Source organism: Grus americana, chromosome 1 (assembly GCF_028858705.1).
Source record: "Grus americana isolate bGruAme1 chromosome 1, bGruAme1.mat, whole genome shotgun sequence".
In the NCBI taxonomy this organism is placed as follows: Eukaryota; Metazoa; Chordata; class Aves; order Gruiformes; family Gruidae; genus Grus; species Grus americana.
In genome coordinates this window covers 77,152,952-77,171,104 of record NC_072852.1, presented here as the reverse complement: position 1 = coordinate 77,171,104, position 18,153 = coordinate 77,152,952, and the positions used below count along the sequence as shown (strand labels likewise).

General features: G+C 41.9%; 1 protein-coding gene and 1 long non-coding RNA gene across 5 annotated transcripts in view; one reads left to right on the top strand and one right to left on the bottom strand.

Moving 5' to 3' along the window:
* The first annotated feature begins 3,843 nt into the window (after positions 1-3,843).
* The window catches only part of TTLL1 (TTL family tubulin polyglutamylase complex subunit L1), a 29,107-nt gene continuing 14,797 nt past the window's right edge, over positions 3,844-18,153 (top strand). Inside the window, exons 1-6 of one of the 3 annotated variants that reach the window (XM_054803198.1) lie at positions 3,844-4,117; positions 11,796-11,928; positions 13,792-14,000; positions 15,786-15,966; positions 17,093-17,227; positions 17,396-17,504. In XM_054803198.1, the coding sequence (XP_054659173.1) occupies positions 11,816-11,928; positions 13,792-14,000; positions 15,786-15,966; positions 17,093-17,227; positions 17,396-17,504 (747 nt within the window). In that variant the 5' untranslated portion in view covers positions 3,844-4,117; positions 11,796-11,815. Of the gene's footprint in view, positions 4,118-7,096; positions 7,219-11,795; positions 11,929-13,135; positions 13,299-13,791; positions 14,001-15,785; positions 15,967-17,092; positions 17,228-17,395; positions 17,505-18,153 lie in introns of those variants that run through there. The other 2 variants (XM_054803209.1, XM_054803215.1) reach the window with 2 other exon arrangements.
* Positions 4,670-8,146, bottom strand: LOC129196193 (uncharacterized). Of its 2 annotated transcripts, none has more exons than XR_008574093.1 (3): positions 7,845-8,146; positions 5,770-5,906; positions 4,670-4,982 (listed from the first exon to the last, which is right to left on the bottom strand). It is a non-coding gene; the product is annotated as an uncharacterized LOC129196193 (long non-coding RNA). The 2 variants fall into 2 exon arrangements; XR_008574094.1 differs by lacking the exon at positions 7,845-8,146 and adding an exon at positions 6,488-6,964.

Genomic DNA, 18,153 nt, shown 5'->3' with positions numbered 1-18,153 from the left:
TTAGAAATAAAAAAATGTATTCCTTAAGCAAGTCCTGTAACCTCGGTAGTGAAAGAAATGCATAGAGCAGACTTTAAATGGAGGAAACCTTTTGAAGTAAAGAGCCCGCACAGGTATTCTATTTCAGTCTCTGCTGAAAATGTTTAAGGGGCCCTGATTGAAATTCTGAGTCACTGAAATTGAAATTCTTTGAGAATCTCTCAAGATTTTTATGCATCATCAGCATTTGCATGTTGTCTGTTAGAGCACTCAGAAAGCACTGGTCCTTACTGTGACATTTAATGTATAAGTGTAGAGAACAAGAGGTTTCCACCTTAAAAAGTAGATAGTACAGTTATATCTGCATTAAAAAGCCATGATTTGATAAGCCTACAAAGTATCATTTTGCTTGAAGAGTCTACTGATTCCTTCAGCACTCACAAGCCTATTTCAATGGCTTCTAACTAAATACTCAGAGAAAGGAGGAGGTTTTGCTTTTATTAAAAGGAAAACATTCAATTCCCAAGAAGTTTTATGGGAAAAACTAACAACATTGAAGAGAAAAATATATTGATACCAAACTGAAACTAGCCATTTCTATTATAAAAAAATCCCCAATACTTTTTCTGCCACACTCAGATTTTTGTTTTGTGACAGCACTACGTATCTCAGGGATGTCGCCTTTGTTCTACTTGTTCACAAAGAGTTAAGGTTTAGATTAAGTCAGAAAGCTTCTGCTCTAACATTTACATTTCCTTTTCAAAACATCTTCTGCCCTTTGCACTTCTCAGTCTCACCAAAAGGTCAAGATTCTTTTATAATAAAAAGAATTTGTTTAAAATTGTTACTTGAATTGCATGGCCAAGTTGTATGACAATGTATATAGTTCAGTAATCCATGAATGAAAGCTATGGAAAAATGTTTCTTTGTTCACATTTATTCTAAGATTTTGTATCTTAGATTTTTTTTTATTTTTGAAAGCTCCTAAAATAAGTGATGCAGATAGAAAAGTTGTTATTGGTAGTCAGAAAAGTTGACACAATGCTCATAATTATTAATACAGTTACCTAATAAAATTAGAATACTTCAATCTAATATTAACACTCGTTCAGTCAAATTGGGGGAAAAAAAATATCTGATATACTTAAGAGACCTTGTTCTACCATCCCATCCACTTGAAGGCTGAAGTACCTGCAATGAGCCTGCGGGCACCCTCAGCAAGCAGATTACGGAATTCATGCTTTGATATTAAATTCAGGATTAAAGGATGCTGATCACCAAGGTCATAATCTAGAAAAATACTTTGGCAGATGCGTATCTTCAACAGACCTAATAATACTGTTAATTTAAACATGATCATTCACATTCTTAAAAAGCTGGCACATTTGGGAAGCTACGGGCTGCCCCCTTAGCACTGCGCAGCACGGCACGCATGCTGTTGTGTATTGCCACCTCGCACCTGCATCCTTCCCCATTTAACAAGGACACTTTATTGGACTTGTGGTCAGAAAACTCAGCATCTTCTATGAACTTTGGTGGTCTTCTCCTACAGGTGCCTCTGAGATCCCACTTACCAGACTGGGAAGATGAGAGAAACTGTTGATTTGCAGGTACAGTGTAACTCTAAGTCTAAGATCTCAAATTTACCTCACTATTTATGCTGTCTTTCTTTTTCTGCATGTCAGTATAAAGAATTAAAATGCCACGCTGTTCTTAGTTTTACTTGGGCTTCCTGTATGGGTAAAATGCTAATAGGAACAATGTTACAAGCACTGCAATAAAATGACTACTACTTAAAAATCTAGTTCAACCACAATATTTTAGTGGCATTTTTACATAATAAAATCACCAAGTTACCATTGGTAAGGTATATTTCACACATCTTGCAGACAGTGTAACCAACAATAAAAATAAGTTGTCTTATTAAATAGATCAAATGTATAAAACCAACTGTGAAGAGCAAACGAAGAAGGTTTTATGCACAGGATTCATTTTGCCCCGATACAGCACTGTATTTCTTCAAATGCGATGTGTTCTTCATTGATTTCCTTTTTGTAGATTTGTAGCCCTTACTCATATAAATTTTGATTTCAGTATTTGGCTTCTTAGTTTCGTTTCAGATCCATACTGCATTAGGAGGGGTTTTACTACTCCCTTCGGTAACTGCAGGATCAAGCTCACAGTTGGTATCCTACCACCAGCTCTTCCTTTGGCCAGCAGGCTGTTACCCTGCACAAGGTGAACGCGTTCAATTTTTCTTAGCCCTCTCTAAATGGTCTTAAGGTCAATGGTCTATTGATACAAAAGTCCTTAAAAAGAGCCATCACAGACACCTACTGACCAGGTGAAGCAGGCAATTTTCTTAAATTTCTCCTTTCGGAGAGACAGGGTCTCTACAGCAGTGACATTTTGACATCTGAAGAGATCAAATACCTTAAACATTGATTTTCTTCTTCATTATACTCAATCCTAACTCCCATTCAAGTGACATGCATTGAATGGCTAAAAAAAAAAAAATCACATACCCACAATACATTAACTCAAAATAACTTTGTCCATGTACCTGTCAGAGAAAATGATAATGGTGACCATTCTATCTTCTTGTTATACGTATATCTTTCTGATATAGCCTAGAGAAGCAGACGCAGGCTTATACTCACTTTGCAATTTAAACACCTAGAAGTCTGCTTAATCACGGAACTCATCACGCTCGTGCAATCACTCCTGTGAAATGACTTAAACATTACTGAGTATTTACTGCCCTACGGATTTCTTTATCCATCTCTGCTGTCGCACATCATTCCTACTATCAGTAGCATTGTTGTAAATGCATGCAGATATAGAAAAGGAGTTATTCAGGAACATCTAATAATGTTTATCGGTGGCACATTTTGCTACACATCTTAGACTTATTTTGAGAGCTTATTTCCTGCTTTGCTAAGAGTGAAAGTACACGTACTCCGCTCCTCATTTGCTTAGAAGATAGCAGTTGAGTACAAAGCACACAGATCCCCACAGCATCATTTGGGAGGGCACCCACGTCCCTCCCGAAGGCTGAGCAGCCGGGACAGGTCCTTCCTTGCCGACGCGCGGCTCAGCGCCGCGGCGCCTCCCGCCCCGGGCCCCGGCCGTGCCCACCCCCCGCGGGCACGGCGCTGCCTGCGACCGGCGGCTCCGGCCGCTCGCTCGGTTCCCGGTGTTCACCCCCGTCCGGCGTGTTTTTTAAAACACCGATTTCCCCCCTCCCGAGCGCAAAGATGCTGCGGCGCCAGACCCGCCGGAGGTGCGTGGGGGCGGGCTGCCTGTGGAAACCTGCCGGGACCCAACCACGGGGCCGGGATATCCCCGCCTCGGGACCAGGCGCGCAGGTGAGGCGGCGGGTCCCAGGACCGCCGGCCTCCTGCCGCCCTCCGCACCGCCCCGGGGCCGCGGTCTGGCTCTGCCCGGGAGAGCCCGGTCGGTTTCCCCCCGCTCCTCCCCGCCCGCCTCAAGGAAAGGCGCCGCCGCGCCTCCCCTCTCCCGCCGGGACTCCGCGGCTCACCTCGGCTCGGCGCCCCGCGCTGCAAGCCACCGCCGCCCTGCGGGCACAGAGGCAGGCGTCGTCAGGAGAAGGGGGTCCCCACCGCCCCGCCCCGGCCCCATCGCGCCACCGCGCCGGCCACTCACCACGGCGTCACTCGCAGACTGCCCCTATTGTCCGCCCGCCGCCCCGCCCCGCTCCGCTCCGCGCCCCGCACCGCCCCGCCGGGGACACCCGCCGCCCCCGCTGGGTCGGGCTCGGTGGCCCGGGCGGCCGCTGCCGGTGGGAGGAGAAGCACCTCGGGGGGAGCGGGGCCGTGCCGCCCCCCCGGGGCCGGGCTGGCGCCGGCGGGCGCGGCTGTGGCGGCGGGGTTGGGGGCGCCGTCCGCGCCAAGGTGGAGCCGGCGAGGCCGGGATCGTCCCGTGGATGGGCGACCCTACGGTGGGACACTAGCCACCGCGGTGGGATGGCCCCTGCCGCGGTGATGGGACGTGACGGGACTCTGGCCACCACGGCACGAGCTCCGTGCACTGGTGGAGATGCCAAGTGGCACGGCCAGGCCCTGCAGTCCCCTTGTGCCGAAGTACCCCTTTTCCAAACGGCTTCGCTTGTCTGCAGGTGGGCCCACGCGGTTTTTTTTTTCAGCACCCTGAGTGTGCTGGAGCCCACACTGGTTGTGAGCTTCAGCGTGGTTTTGGTGGCAGAGATCAACGCTGCTCAAGAATCCCTTTGGGTTTCAATATGCATTTTGTAATTTAGTCTTTTAAAATGTTGGAAATGTGGTGGTGTTCGCTTTTGAGCAGGGAGGAGCAGCTTTTCCTCTTAGTTTGTTCAGCTTAGCAAAAACAACAGAGAGGTGCACACATCCCCAACTGTCCTGAGGGTACCTGAGGAAGAAGGGTGCAGGGCAGAAAGCAGGAGCAGCACTGGCAACACTGCCAGCACAGAGTTACTGACGGGTTAAAGAGAGAGAGAGAGCGAGCCATCTACTCAAACACTACTGACCTCTTGCCCAAAAGGTTTAGTGAGGTCATGGGACTTAGAGTGTTTTTCTTTTGTGCTGTTGATAACAGTGTGGTGACTGATTCAGTCAGTATCACCCATCACTAGAGAGCACAGTTTACTGCAGAAGAGCTTTAAAGAACCAAAACCCCCTGTTGCTCCACACTTTATTGTCATGTCAAACAGGAGACTTTATCGGGTAATGCTTGAAAGTGGACTTTGTCCTCTATTTATAGTATGATTTCATCTCCCTGTGAGTGAAGGTAAACACCAGGAGAAGCAGAACAGTGGAACAGATACAGCACTCCACCTGAAGCTGGGATGTCCGTAGACTTTCGCATCTAAGTTTTTAAATGTAGAAAAGTGCTTGTGTGTGTGTATACACTTAGCACTTCTTTTTTTGCGCTATGTGTAATAATCCTCCTTGTAACATGGATGTTTTCCTCTCATCTTCCGAGCTCTGCACATGAGGTTTACTCATCTGTAAAAGGAACATGACAATGCTTGTTGTCCAACTCATGCTAAGGGCTGTGAGGATGGTGTTTACATTTACACGTGCAATAGGCTAACGAAAATTGCCTCGAAAGTGCAATACAATAAAAGGGAAATTAACCTCAGTAATATCATTTCTTGCAAGATTTTGTCCTATTTACCAGTTCTGATATTTCAATTTTTGTATGTACTTCGCTTCAAATCAATAATAGTACCCTTCACAAAACCAGGCTTAATTTTGCACATACAGGTAATCGTGCTTGATTCAGTGAGTTGACTCAAGCTTAAAATAAAATACGCAAATGTCATCATAGGAGCAATTTCTGTCACAAAGATAGCACGCCGATGCTGCTACAGCATTTCCTGATATAATAATAGTAAGCATAACTGAGCTGTTCTCAAATTCTCCCCGACTTACCTTGTTGCAACAATAATGTTACAAAGTGGAGATGCATTAATATTAAAAACTAGAGCATCTATTATTAGCCGTGAGGTAATACTGTCAATGTAATTTTCAGAGACAGCAAAACAACAGCTTTTTATACCATGGAACTACAACTTCGATTAAGGACTGCTGAATTAAGCTAAAAGACTCTAACATTAAAAACCCAAACAACTTGTTTCTGTCCTTAATGAATTATTGAATACATTTAAAAAGCAGTACTTTTTCAGCTTTCCCCCAAGGTATGATGGATGCAGGGACAAAAAAGGATTAATAGCAAGGAGAAGATTCAGGTTCACTTTTCTTGTTGCCAGCTGTCACACAGCAGACGTACCTTCTTGGTTGAAAGACGGCTGTGAAGGCTGCTCCATGCTGTCTCCTGTTGCCAGCGATAATGTGGTGCCAGGAAATTTCCATCACACGTCACTGAAGGAAGATACACTGCATTTTGTGGCTCCTTTTGTAGTTAAACTAGGGAATATTTAATACCTCCAGTTATATTAATTATTAAATTTAACTGTTTCTCTGTAGTTGCATCCTTGAAACTGAGGCTATTACCATAGGACAATATGGTAAATCAGAGAGCATATTTATTATATTTAGAACATTTGGGGAATTAAGGCTCTTAGGGAATATAGATTCATAGCAGTTATTTGCTGTATGCCAACACACTGCAAACTGCATATTCCAGCTATTGTCTTGACAGATCTATTTTTTAATAAGTAATTTGTCTTACTGAATTAATAATTTATTTTACTTCTATTTTCTTCTGCACTCTTCAAATCTCTGAAGTTCATTATGTAATACCTTATTGTTTTATATTGAGCCTATCACAAAATGTCAGTAACCTCAATATATGTCAGGTATCTTAAAATAATCTGTTTTGGAAGGAATTTTGTGTGTGTAAACCAGGCTTCTCTACGCAGGCACTAATGCCGTAACTTCTAATATAGTTGTTGATCATTTTGGGGAGAATTCACACACTTCCTCAGAACAGTATCAGTACAAAAAAAGATATTCCTACAGCCATTTAGCAATGAAACTCATAGCACCTGATGCGCCTGAACACGAACTTCAGCTTCACCATCTGAGTGATCTGGGTTGTTTTAGGCATTCTGGGAACATCTGTTTTGTCATGCTATGACCTTCCGCAAACCTCCATTTATTCATGATCAGATGTTCATCAGGGATGTTTTTTTCTGACAATGGGGCAGGCCCAGGCCACAGCAGTTTAAGATCAAAACCGCCCCAGGCACAGTGGATGATGGCGAAAAGGTCGGGCAGGTTTCAGGGCCCTCCTGTAAGCCTCGCAGCATGCAGAGGGTGACGGAAAAAGGCAGGTGAGGCCGGGGCCTGGCACAGGCCTAAAGGGAACACCCCTTTCCCTTCAGGGCCTGTGCTGGGCCTCGGCCTCTCCACGCACCCTCCGCACCTCTCCTTCCTCGCAGCGCCGCTACCGAGCGTTTGGACTGACGTGGTTGTCAGCCCTGAGCAGCGAAAAGACACCACAGGCCTCCCCGTTACGAACACAAGATGGCCCCTGGCGCTCGCGAGGCGGGGCCGCTGTGCCTCTCCTTGGCAACCGAGCCCCCTCCCCCCGCTATAGCCTCCTCTCCGGAAGTCCCGCCCCCGGCGCGTCGCGGTTGCTAGGGAGCGGCACCGGAAAGGATGAGGGAGGGGTTGGCTGTGGCCGCGCAGCGGAGCCGCCGGCGGAGGCGATGGGAGCGGCCGGCGGGGACGGCTGGGTGTGAGGGGGAGTCGCGGCCGTCCTTCCCGCCGGCAGGTGAGCGTGGGGGCGTGGGTTGTGTTGTCCCATACACACACGCGGTGCGGGCTCCAACCGCCCTCTGCCGTCGGAGGAGGCGCTCTGCCTCCTTCCACCCCGGGGCTATCGCGACAGCCGAAGATCCCTGTGGGATCGCGACCCTTCCTGGGAGACGGAGGGGGGAGGTAATCGTCTCGCCCAGGTTCCCCTGCGGGCCCAGTGTCGGAGGGTGCCTGGGAAGGGCTGTGGCAAAGCCAGCCGGGGTCGTGCGGCTGTCGCGACATGGCGGGTCGCGCCGCTGGTGAGGCGTTGGTGGAGGCCCGAGCTCGGCTGCCTCCACTAAGTGGCGTGCCCGCGTCTGCTTCTGGGGCGGTTGGTGATCTCTTGCTCCCCCGGGCTCCTGGTTTCTGACAGCTCAGCGATGAGGCTGTTTCAGTCCTCGGCTCCTTGCTGTCCCTAATGTTTTGGGCATCCCTCTGGCAGGCCCTCCCGGTCCCCTCTGATGGCATGACCACATCAGTCGAACTGGATTTTCCAGTAATAAACTTAATAATGAGCCACAATTAACGTTTTCCACTGTTAGAAGCAAATAGAGCTTGTTAGACCAGGTGCTGTAGACATCGGCATCACTTACTTACACTTACCTTGCCGTGTGAAAAGATGGTCTGCAATCAGCATGAGTAGCTTCCATAGCGGTAGTAATGATGACCGGGATGCTTTTGGTTCTCACCATGATGCAAAAGCCTCGTGAATTTGTGCCAGGGTAAGAAGCACTCACCTTGGATTAGGCTGCTGCCAGGCTTTCACGTTTTACATTTATGTGCTGTCCCTGGGACCAGTCTGTGCAGCAAAGGCAGTGCTTTGGAGAAGTGTCAGGCCTGCTGTGCCCGTACTACGTACTTCTTGTCTCCTGAGTAGGAGGCCTGCTGCTCTGAGAAGGACTTACTATACACTGGCTAGGGCTGTGTTATGTAGCTCTTTGATGTTTACTGAAGCTAACGATCTCAGCTGACCAGAAGTTTGTATGCGTGGTTATCTTGTGCAATCTCATCAAATTGTCAAGAATACGTAATTTCAGATTAGAGGAGTCCTATGGAAAACTAAGTAGCTTTAACATTGTATTATGGAAAATAAGAAAGTTTTTGGTACAGCTTAATGTAAGTTATATTTCTGTGACTTCTTGTTTGTGGGTTTCAGTAATTAAATTACACAAAACCAGAAGATTATGTTTACAGGCTGGTTAAACATCTTCTGAGATGATCAATCTGGCCACATAAACCAAGGACTACTTTTCGGCCTGCTGTTGTATTGCTATCCTTTCAGTCCTCCTGCAGCAGGATGGATCTGTAAGGCCTGAAGTTCCCAAAACAGGAAAAGAATAACATTCTTGTAATTTTCTTTTTATTCGCAGTAGAAGTTATTTTCAATTTTTAGCTTTGGTTTAGTTTTAACTCACCTTCCTGTGGGTGAGACTTCTGTTGAATTGTCTCTGGCTTCTGAAATCAAGCAGTGCAATTCTCTGGAAGTCAGACAGCACAACTAGTCATGGAACAGTCCCACTTGCTACCACAAAATCGACTTGCTGGATCAGTACATGCAATCTTTTCAGGGTTCCTTGCCTTAGGATGTGCAGCATGCATTGAAATCTCTTCATAAAGAATCCTATAGAAAGGATGCTGTGGCAGCTGTTGCATCCCAGGGTAGAAATGAGGTTGCAGCATTAGAAGCGTTGGCAAAGTAGCCCTGCTTGTGACAGCGCACCCGGTCTCTTAATCTTTGCCAGGCAGCAGCTATGTGCCTCTATAAAGACAGAGGCACAGCCAGTATAACATTGGCATTGGAAGTTGGTAAACCTAACGGAGTAGCTTGGAGATGTGGAGGACAGATTTTTAAGGCCTCTTGAAGATTTTTATGGTGTGTTTCATTAGTGCTATTGTAGCATTTAACGCACTTCCTTTTGAAGGGACAATTCTATTCCAAGCTGACTAATCCCTGAACATTTAAAACCACAACAAGGTGGTGTGTGATACTAGTGAGTCACTGACTGTGAATCATACATACTTCAATACAAATAAATGAATGCCTTTGATTCATTTATTTTTGTTTTCGTAGTATCTGGAAGGCTTAGAGAAAGATCATGACCTTGTAGAACTAGGTGTTGTATAATCACACACAAAAAGACCCTGAGCCTGCATATACTCTTTTTTTATCTGTCTATTTAAGCTTGATTTCAACTTGTTTTACCAATGTGAATAAAAATAAGTGTGTCTCAAACTCTTTAAAATTAAAGTCTAATAGTAAATATTTCTGCCTTCTGGAGTCTGGCAGTTTAAATAGTCTAGGAAGGAAAAAGTGGGAGCACTATATAATGGGGTCTGCTTCCCAGGAAGAGAGAAACCGAAGGGGTGTTAGCTTGCTGACAGATGTACATCTCCACATCTAGTCCTGGAAACTGAAGACCCCTTGAATTCCAGTCCAATATCTTAGTTGCAGAAATTGCATTAACTGCATTCAATACTTACTTGTATTAATTACATTATTGCATTAGTAAAGTTGATTTGAAGTTTTAATTGACTTTTCAATGGAAAAGTATATGTAGAGGGAACAGTAGATGGTGTTACACATCTGTGTGTGACTCCACTCTCTCCCACTCCCTTGCATGGCAGTTTTTGTTCCTGGGAGAGGTGTGTGCCAAAGAATCTGCTTTTGGCCCAAAGAGATATTCTTCTGAATTAGCACTTCTCTGCAGTTGATATCTGTGAAATGTAACTATGAAAATTCACTAGGTTGCGGTTGTAAAACTAATTTGTGGAATGAACTGCAGAAAGACTAAACAGCAACATTGAAACTGCTTATGAGAGCTGTCTACCCTTGACTTTATCAGTTATTATCATTTGCTCATGAATATATGTTAGCTTGCTTAATAGTTGTATATCAATCAGGCCTAGATCCTGGGAGGCTGGGCTTCACCATTTACTTAGAGATGGGGTAAATATGTTGTTCGTTGTATACAGTGTAGTGTTCTGTCCACATCAGCTGGATTGTGGGCTTTTGGCTCTAGACTATGTATACACAAAGGACGACGTGCTTCAGTTTGTATTTCTTTGCCCCCATCTTCCTTGGTATTACATTAATGCACGATATGAGACACCGTGTGAAGGGGATCTTGCCAAACAGCCCTTGTAAAGGGGAGTGCAAGTAGGTGAGTGCCTGCTGCTGTCAGAAGCTTCAGCCTGCCCTTCAGAGAGATAGCAATTGTGGGTGCTGGGCTTGTCCTTCTTCAGTGCATTTGTCATGCATTCCCACCTTGCTAGACTTGGCTGTCTCTCTCAAACAAAAAGGGCAAGGATGTAACACTATATATCAGAGGACAGACAAAAGGAAGTTGAGCCCCCTGGAACAAGACAGATGTCAATAAGTTTGAGCAAGTAGAGTGGAGTGTTACCAAGATGGTGAAGGGGCTGAAGCACTTGTCTGGTGAGGAGAAGCTTGGGCAACTGTGGTACTTCAGCCTGGAGAAGAAGTGGCTCTGGGGTCACCAAACAGCAGCCTGCCTGTACATATGAGGAGGTTATAAAGAAGACAGACCTAGGCTCTTTAGCATGGTGAAGTGTGGGAAGATGAGAGACAACAGGCATCAACTGAAAGAAGAGAGGTTCAGAATATATGGGGAAAAAACCCTTTTCCTCATGAGGCCAGTCAAACAGTGAGGCAGGATGCTCAGAGAAGCTGAGGAGGTTTTCAAAATGTAGCTGGATAAAGCTCTGCGCAACCTGGTCTGACCTCATAGCTAACCGTGTGTTTAGCAGGAGGCTGGACAAGAGACCTGGTGAGGTCCCTTCCAACCAGAATGATTGTGTGATCCAAACAGAAAGGGCTGATGTGGACAAGTGAGAGATCTGATGTAGAAAGTGACACCTAGGTGTCATGAATTGAAATGCAGCTTACATGGAATGCTTTAGCAACCTTAGGTTTGGAGAAATCCTGCTGTCAAGGGTTTAATGATGTCAGTTTATCCCCTGCCCTAGCTAGAGCAGAAGGCAAAACCAGGGCTGCATGAAATACAGAGAAGACAACACAACGGTGGTAACATTACTTTGGTTTCTTTCATAGCAAATCATGGTTCTTGATAGGGCATGTAAGGGTTTCTCTTGGAATCATTTTATTTTTGTTCGAACTCTCCTACTTCAAAACAAAGCAAAAAAACTTATATGCATATAAGTCTTGGTTAGAAATAACAAAATGTCTGTGTTCTATGCTTGGTTCTGTAACCATTATCCAGTAAGTGTACAATGGTGATTTCCATCATTAGTGTATTTAAGGGGAAACATGAGTTATGTGCCTATTCATAAAAGGTGGATTGGCTGGGGAGTGCAAAAGATCCTTGTAACTAGTGTCCTTGTTTGTAGTTGTCCACTTGACAAATGCAGGGTTTCAGTCTGAACCTATGATGTTATTTTTCTTGATTTTTAAATTAATTTACTTCTGTCTTACTTAGTGTTTTCTAGATGCTACTTTTCTTCCCTTCTGACTTTCCTGGTTTGTATTCTCTCCTGTTTTCAACTTCACATCTTTAAACTTTTCTTTACTAACAGGTTGATTCTGCATTAGGACAATGGCAGGAAAAGTAAAGTGGGTAACTGATATAGAAAAATCTGTTCTAATAAACAACTTTGAAAAAAGAGGCTGGATTCAAGTGGCAGAAAATGAAGACTGGAATTTTTATTGGTAAGTACATAAAAAATACCAATTTCTAAATTTGTGAATTATGTTAATACCATTAATTATTTGACAAAACACATATTAAAACCAAAAGATGCACAAATTAGCATTAATTTACTGCAGTGCTCCTAAGAGTCTAACATTGTTTCATTGCCCCTGTAATGTCTTATGCTGTTGCTAGTCTTCTGTTCAGATTTGTATTGCTAGATTCCTGTATCCATGCAGGTCTGCTAAAGTCATTGGTGTTCCTTAGGGCAGAAAGTCCCATCTGCATGGATCCATTCCCATGCTACTGATGTCGTGTATCTTTGCAGTTTGCCAAAGGTTTTCGTCAGGGAGTGGAAAGTCACTGACCTAGCAAGATATCGATCACTTCTGGGAATACCAATTGTAAAAAGCCCAGGGGAAAGGCTGGTGATTTTGGGGGGTTTTGCTTGTTTGTCTGTTTGGTTGGGGGGGTGTGTGTGTGTGTGTTTTTGGGGGGTTTGTTTGTTTGTTTTGGGGGGTGTTGTTTGTTTTTGAAATGTGATATCTGATTTTATTAAAATTTTTTTGTAGGCAGTAGGGAGAATTTTTCCTCTACTGTTGAAAGAGATTTGAGGCCCGAAGGGAATCTTTGGATGTGTCTTTTCCCAAAATTTTCTGACAACACAGCATAAGCAAAATAATCCAAGAGTACACAGCTCCAATATATGGAAAAAATACTCTTTTATCAATGTGACGGAGGCTTGTCCTGTTACCAGAGTGCAGGCTCCTGTAATAAAGGCCTTGAGAACTGTACTTTCCTTCTCCTTTGTGATAATGATTTATATGCAGACTAATTATTCAACATTTCAATACTGAGAATGAATGTGAAATTAAATCAAGATAATGGTGGAGGATGAGAGTAAATAATCTAGCTTCTTATTTGGCATTTGTCTAATATAAGACCATGAAATGCTGTCCTAGAATACAGTAATCTATTAATTGGCAGAAACAATACTCTTCAAGTAAACCAAACAATTTGTATTGTCCCTTTCAAATAAGACAGAATGGGAATTTATGCTGCCAAATGTACCCTTTCTGAACCACTTATCTAAATGGGTAGGAAGCTAGTAATCTGCTCATGCTTTTGGAATGTAGTTGGGGGCAGTGGGGGACAAGGGCAGTCATGGAAACTGTTGTGTGACTGCTTGTTTGCTTTTGTTTTTTTCATCCTGAAATCACAACGTAGCAGATTGATGGCATTCAGAAAATATCCTTAAATTTCTAACGTGAGACATCTACTATAGAAAAGTCTTCGTATTCGTGGCCCTGCTACTATCTTATGTGAAAAATGAAGTAGATAACTGATTTGATGACTTTGTCACTGCAGCCCTCTGATCTGGTGTTTACGGGTGTGTTTAGCAAAATCTCTGAATCACTGTTTTCAATTCATATGCTCAAAGTCCTTTGCAATCTGAATAGCAAAGTAGTCAGTAGGAAGTTGTTTTGTAGCTTTTAAGAGGAAAGCTGAGTTTCCAGAGAGCAAAGTAATGGATTTAGAAAGATGCTTCTGTAGCATTTGAGTGCATATCAGTCATTTTTAGGCCCTGCTGGGGGTTGACCTGACTATCAACAGAGTCCAGTAGGGCCAAGTTGTCACTTTCCTCACTGTCTGCCCCAATTTCAGTACTGGTAGAGGGATCAGTAAAACCTCTGGCGGGATTTCATTGGTTTTGCTAACAGAGGTTCAGGATATGTTGGATTGTCACTGCAGCGAAATATTACACTTTAAAGAGAAATGAGAGAGAAAAGGTGAAGTGAATGTAACAAATAAAAAATTTCAACTTTGTCCTCCTGAGTTGTGTTTCTTGGGAGAAATCATTTGGTATCTGTCTTTGCTTTCAGGATGAGCGTCCAAACAATCAGAAATGTTTTCAGTGTGGAAACTGGTTACCGTCTCTCTGATGACCAAATTGTCAATCATTTCCCAAACCATTATGAACTAACCAGAAAAGATTTGATGGTAAAGAATATCAAGCGATATAGGAAAGAACTTGAGAAAGAAGGAAGTCCTCTTGCTGAAAAGGATGAAAATGGGAAATATATTTATTTGGGTATGTGGTTTTCATTATCAGCATTAATCTTTTTTTCTCTGTGGTCAGTAACCTGGAATTGAACTAGCTTTTTTGTGCATAAAGCAGTGAACCTCTGAAGTGTTAAAGTGACTATCTTGAAATGCTCTGTCCCTGTCAATTAAATGAAGTGCACTTTATCCTAAAATTGTTTGCTACTTTCTGCAAACCTAACAGCCTTCTCTCCCTGTCGTCTTCTCCTTCCCCTCAAATCTGCCATTAGAGCATAAGGAAACACAAGAATTGGGAAAGTAATGAAAACAGTAGTAGTGAACATTTCATATGAAATACTACATTTTTTAAGCTTTTCACAAACCTTGCTTTGAAGGATAATGGCTAATATTTTACAAATTGAGAGGAACAGAGGGGATGCCACTCTTTCAGGATCTTTGAAATTAGAAATGAAACAGGAATGAAATATTGAACATTTCTGTTTCAATGTCATATTACCACAGCACTAAGGCCCAATTCTTCCACTGTGTACTCGCTAGTATTCAAGGAGGAGAAGAAATCCAGTTTGTATCCATGGAAGTTGTATTTAGACTTAGTTTTGTAAGTAGTAAGGTCCTTAAAGAGGACTGAATTTAACAGTGCAGCACTAGCTGAAGCAACATTAGATAAAGTGATAATGAAATTATTACTTTTAAATTGTAAGGGTACAGAAATAGATTTGTAATGAGGCTTTTTGTGTTTGAGAGGAGAGTCTGTGGGAGGGAAGGGGTTGGTTGGGTTTTTGTTAAGTTTTTTTGTTTGGGTTTTTAAAAAATTATTTTGAAGAGGGAAAAATGGGAGATTAAGGTACTTTGTCTTAAGATTAAAGGTGAAACCAAAGGGCTCTGGAACTTCATATGAGACAGGGTTGGAGTTTCTTTAATTCAAAAGTGAAAAAAAAGACATTATCTAGAAATCTTATACTGGAGCAAAAACTAAAATAAACTTTTGCAGGAAGGTTCTAGTCAGAAATGAATGAACAAACTCTTCAGAGGAGAAATTTGGGGGAAGTTGGAGGACAAGTATTGACTGCTAGGAAATAAAATTAAAAAAACAAAACCAAAATGAAACTAGCAATAATAGATCAGGAATGAGGAGAGTAAAGTTGTTTTGGAGGTCAGAAAGTATTGGAGTGATGGGGATATGTTGAGTTGATTTACGTCTTGGGAAAGTGAAATGAAAGCACTGTTCATCTGTGTAAGAAAGAAGCACTTTGGTATGGATGGAAGGAAGATAATCTGATAGCAAAAAGCAAGAAATGCTTTTCTTTAGATTTCAGTAAGCATGGTAACACCAATTGTGGGAGCAAATAAGAATGACTAATGCAAGTTACATGGAAATAAAAATTATCACATCCAAATAGGAAGCAACATCAACATTCACATTTTTGGACACACAGAGGATGATAGGGTGGTAAGCAGAATGGTAAAAACTGACATAGGAAATTGAGAAAGCTTGATAAAGTTAAGTTGGAATGGTATATAATACTCTAATTTCATAGCATATAAACAGAAGAAAAAAATTTATTCATGTGAATTAAGATCAATTGATCTGAAGTTAGCAGCATGCAGTATTTTGCAAGTGTTTGTTTAAGTAAAAACTTAAAGCTAGAATTCAAGTGAGATAAAAAGCAACATGAGTCTTAATGAAGGTGGATAATACCAGACTGGAAAACTGAAAAGACAGAAATTTTTTCTTAGTCTATATGTGTCAACAGCCTTATCAGATATAGTGTCCTTAATTGTGCACCTTTTTTTTTTTTCCCCCTTAACTCAGATTTTGTTCCTGTTACTTTTATGCTTCCTGCCGATTATAATCTCTTTGTTGAAGAATTCAGAAAAAATCCTTCCAGCACTTGGATTATGAAACCTTGTGGCAAAGCTCAAGGAAAAGGAATCTTTCTAATCAATAAACTCTCCCAAATTAAAAAATGGTCTCGAGATAGCAAAACATCTTCGTAAGTTCTTAAAAGCCAAATTCTTTATTGTACTTTCTGTAATCAGGTGAACCACATCAACATGCTAATTGTCTGATGCATGAGAAAAGTATTCCATTATTAGTGTTTTGTCATTATATAGTTAGTTTTGCATTTAATCTCAGCTGTTATCTGACTTCCTCCTTCAAGCAGGTTTTAATACGATTTGTTTTGGTATGAGGAGGTAGAAAGAACTGTTCAATTAACTATTCTTTATAAAAATGCTTTCAGTGTTGTTGGGGAAAAAGTTGCACAAAAAAAATTGTTCTGCTTCATAGTATTGAATAACAGGAAGAAAGAGAAAAACCTTTCCCTAAGCAATTTCAGTAATTATCTTATTTAATATATATTAAATCACTTTTTAAATTAGTACAAAGAAAGAATGCATTCATATGAAAGAAATACATTATCCGTTTGGAGTACAAAATAATACACCTCATGCTGGCAATCTACTTCCAAATGGATGAAACAGGTTAGCAATCTGTTTTTCTCTGACTAGTAAAAGTTTTGATCACACAACTAATGTTACCTTTTCTCCTGTTATGAAGCGACTGGCTGAATATCACTTGAGTCTTTTTCTTTTTTTCCTGTCTTCTTTTTTTTCCTGTCTTCTTTTTTTTCCTGTCTTCTTTTTTTTCCTGTTTGACTTGGAATCTAAAGAATGTCCCAATCTAAAAGTTATCTTAGCTTTTCACAGTGGCTTGCAATTGCACACCAAGTGTAAATACAAACATTCTAGGAGTATAAGACCTTGACTAATGAAGGTAATGTAATTCATACTCTTTGCTTGTCTGAACTATGCCAAGCTCTAAGTGGCTTGTAGAGCTGCATTCTGAATGGCTCAATCAGCTACCCTGTTAACTTCAAAACTGATTTTAAATGGTTAATTGATCTTGGTTATTGGTTTAGTATTTTAACTTTTTTTTTATATATAACGTCTGATGCCAAATGTGTATTATTAACCACTACAAATTTATACATTGTCTTGGCAAAAGGTGCAAGATTTCAGTCACTCCAAAGTTTACAGACTGCTTCTAAAGAAGACAATGACTCATCAGATGATATCGTTGCAATTGTCACATTCTGAAACATGATTTGTGTTTTTCAGGTTTGTATCTCAGTCTTCCAAAGAAGCCTATGTGATTTCACTCTATATCAACAATCCATTACTTATTGGTGGAAAGAAATTTGATCTTCGTCTATATGTTTTAGTATCTACTTATCGTCCACTGAGATGCTACATGTAAGATTGTATATATTTGTATTTTGTTTTGAGAGAGTGTTTAATGTAGTCAAAATAATGTTGTGCTTGTTGCACAAAGAAATTTAACATGTACATGGTATCCTAGGATGCTCTTTTCCTTATTTCTTATTGGGGTTTAACACATTTTAATGACTTTTTGCATTTAAGGTATAAACTTGGATTTTGCCGGTTTTGCACAGTAAAATATACACCAAGTACAAGTGAATTGGATAACATGTTTGTACATCTTACAAATGTTGCCATTCAGAAACATGGGGTAAGTGTACTGAGTTCTTAGGTGCTCTTTTGCAGCAAGACTCATTTTCTTAAATTGCCCCCAAAACTTAGAATAAAAAGGTTTTATTTGTCATATTCTTCATCATCTCGCAATTAAAATACTTGAACTTAGAAATAAATAAATTTTAGAAGACTGCAGATCAAAAGTATGCAAGATAATGAGTTGCAGCTCTGTAATAGACTGTGATATCTTCAGTATTGACTTGCAGTTGTTGAAAGCAGGGCTTTTCTTCAGGCCTCCTGTCATTTAAATGCTAATATGCTCACTTAGCAATTGATTCTGGGAGCAGTGGAATTAATGAAGCCTGGTTCCTGTGGATTTGTATTTTATAATAGCACTTTAATATCGCCTTCCTGGTTTCCCTTTCCCCCTCTCTCTCCCATGCCCTTAATTCAGCTTTCCTATTTCCAGCACTTACTCATCACAGTACTTTCCAGCTTCTTCCTATGTTTCCCCCCCATCCTTGCTCTGCCCCCCCCTTCCTTCTCTGGGTAAGGAAGGGAATGTGCAGTTGCGAGCTTGGAGATAAATGTTTGATGTCTGGCCAGACGGTGGCTTCATCTTGAATGGGCAAAGATGTAGTTCTGCCTGCAGACCCATTCTGTCCTGTAATTTGCCATTGACATTC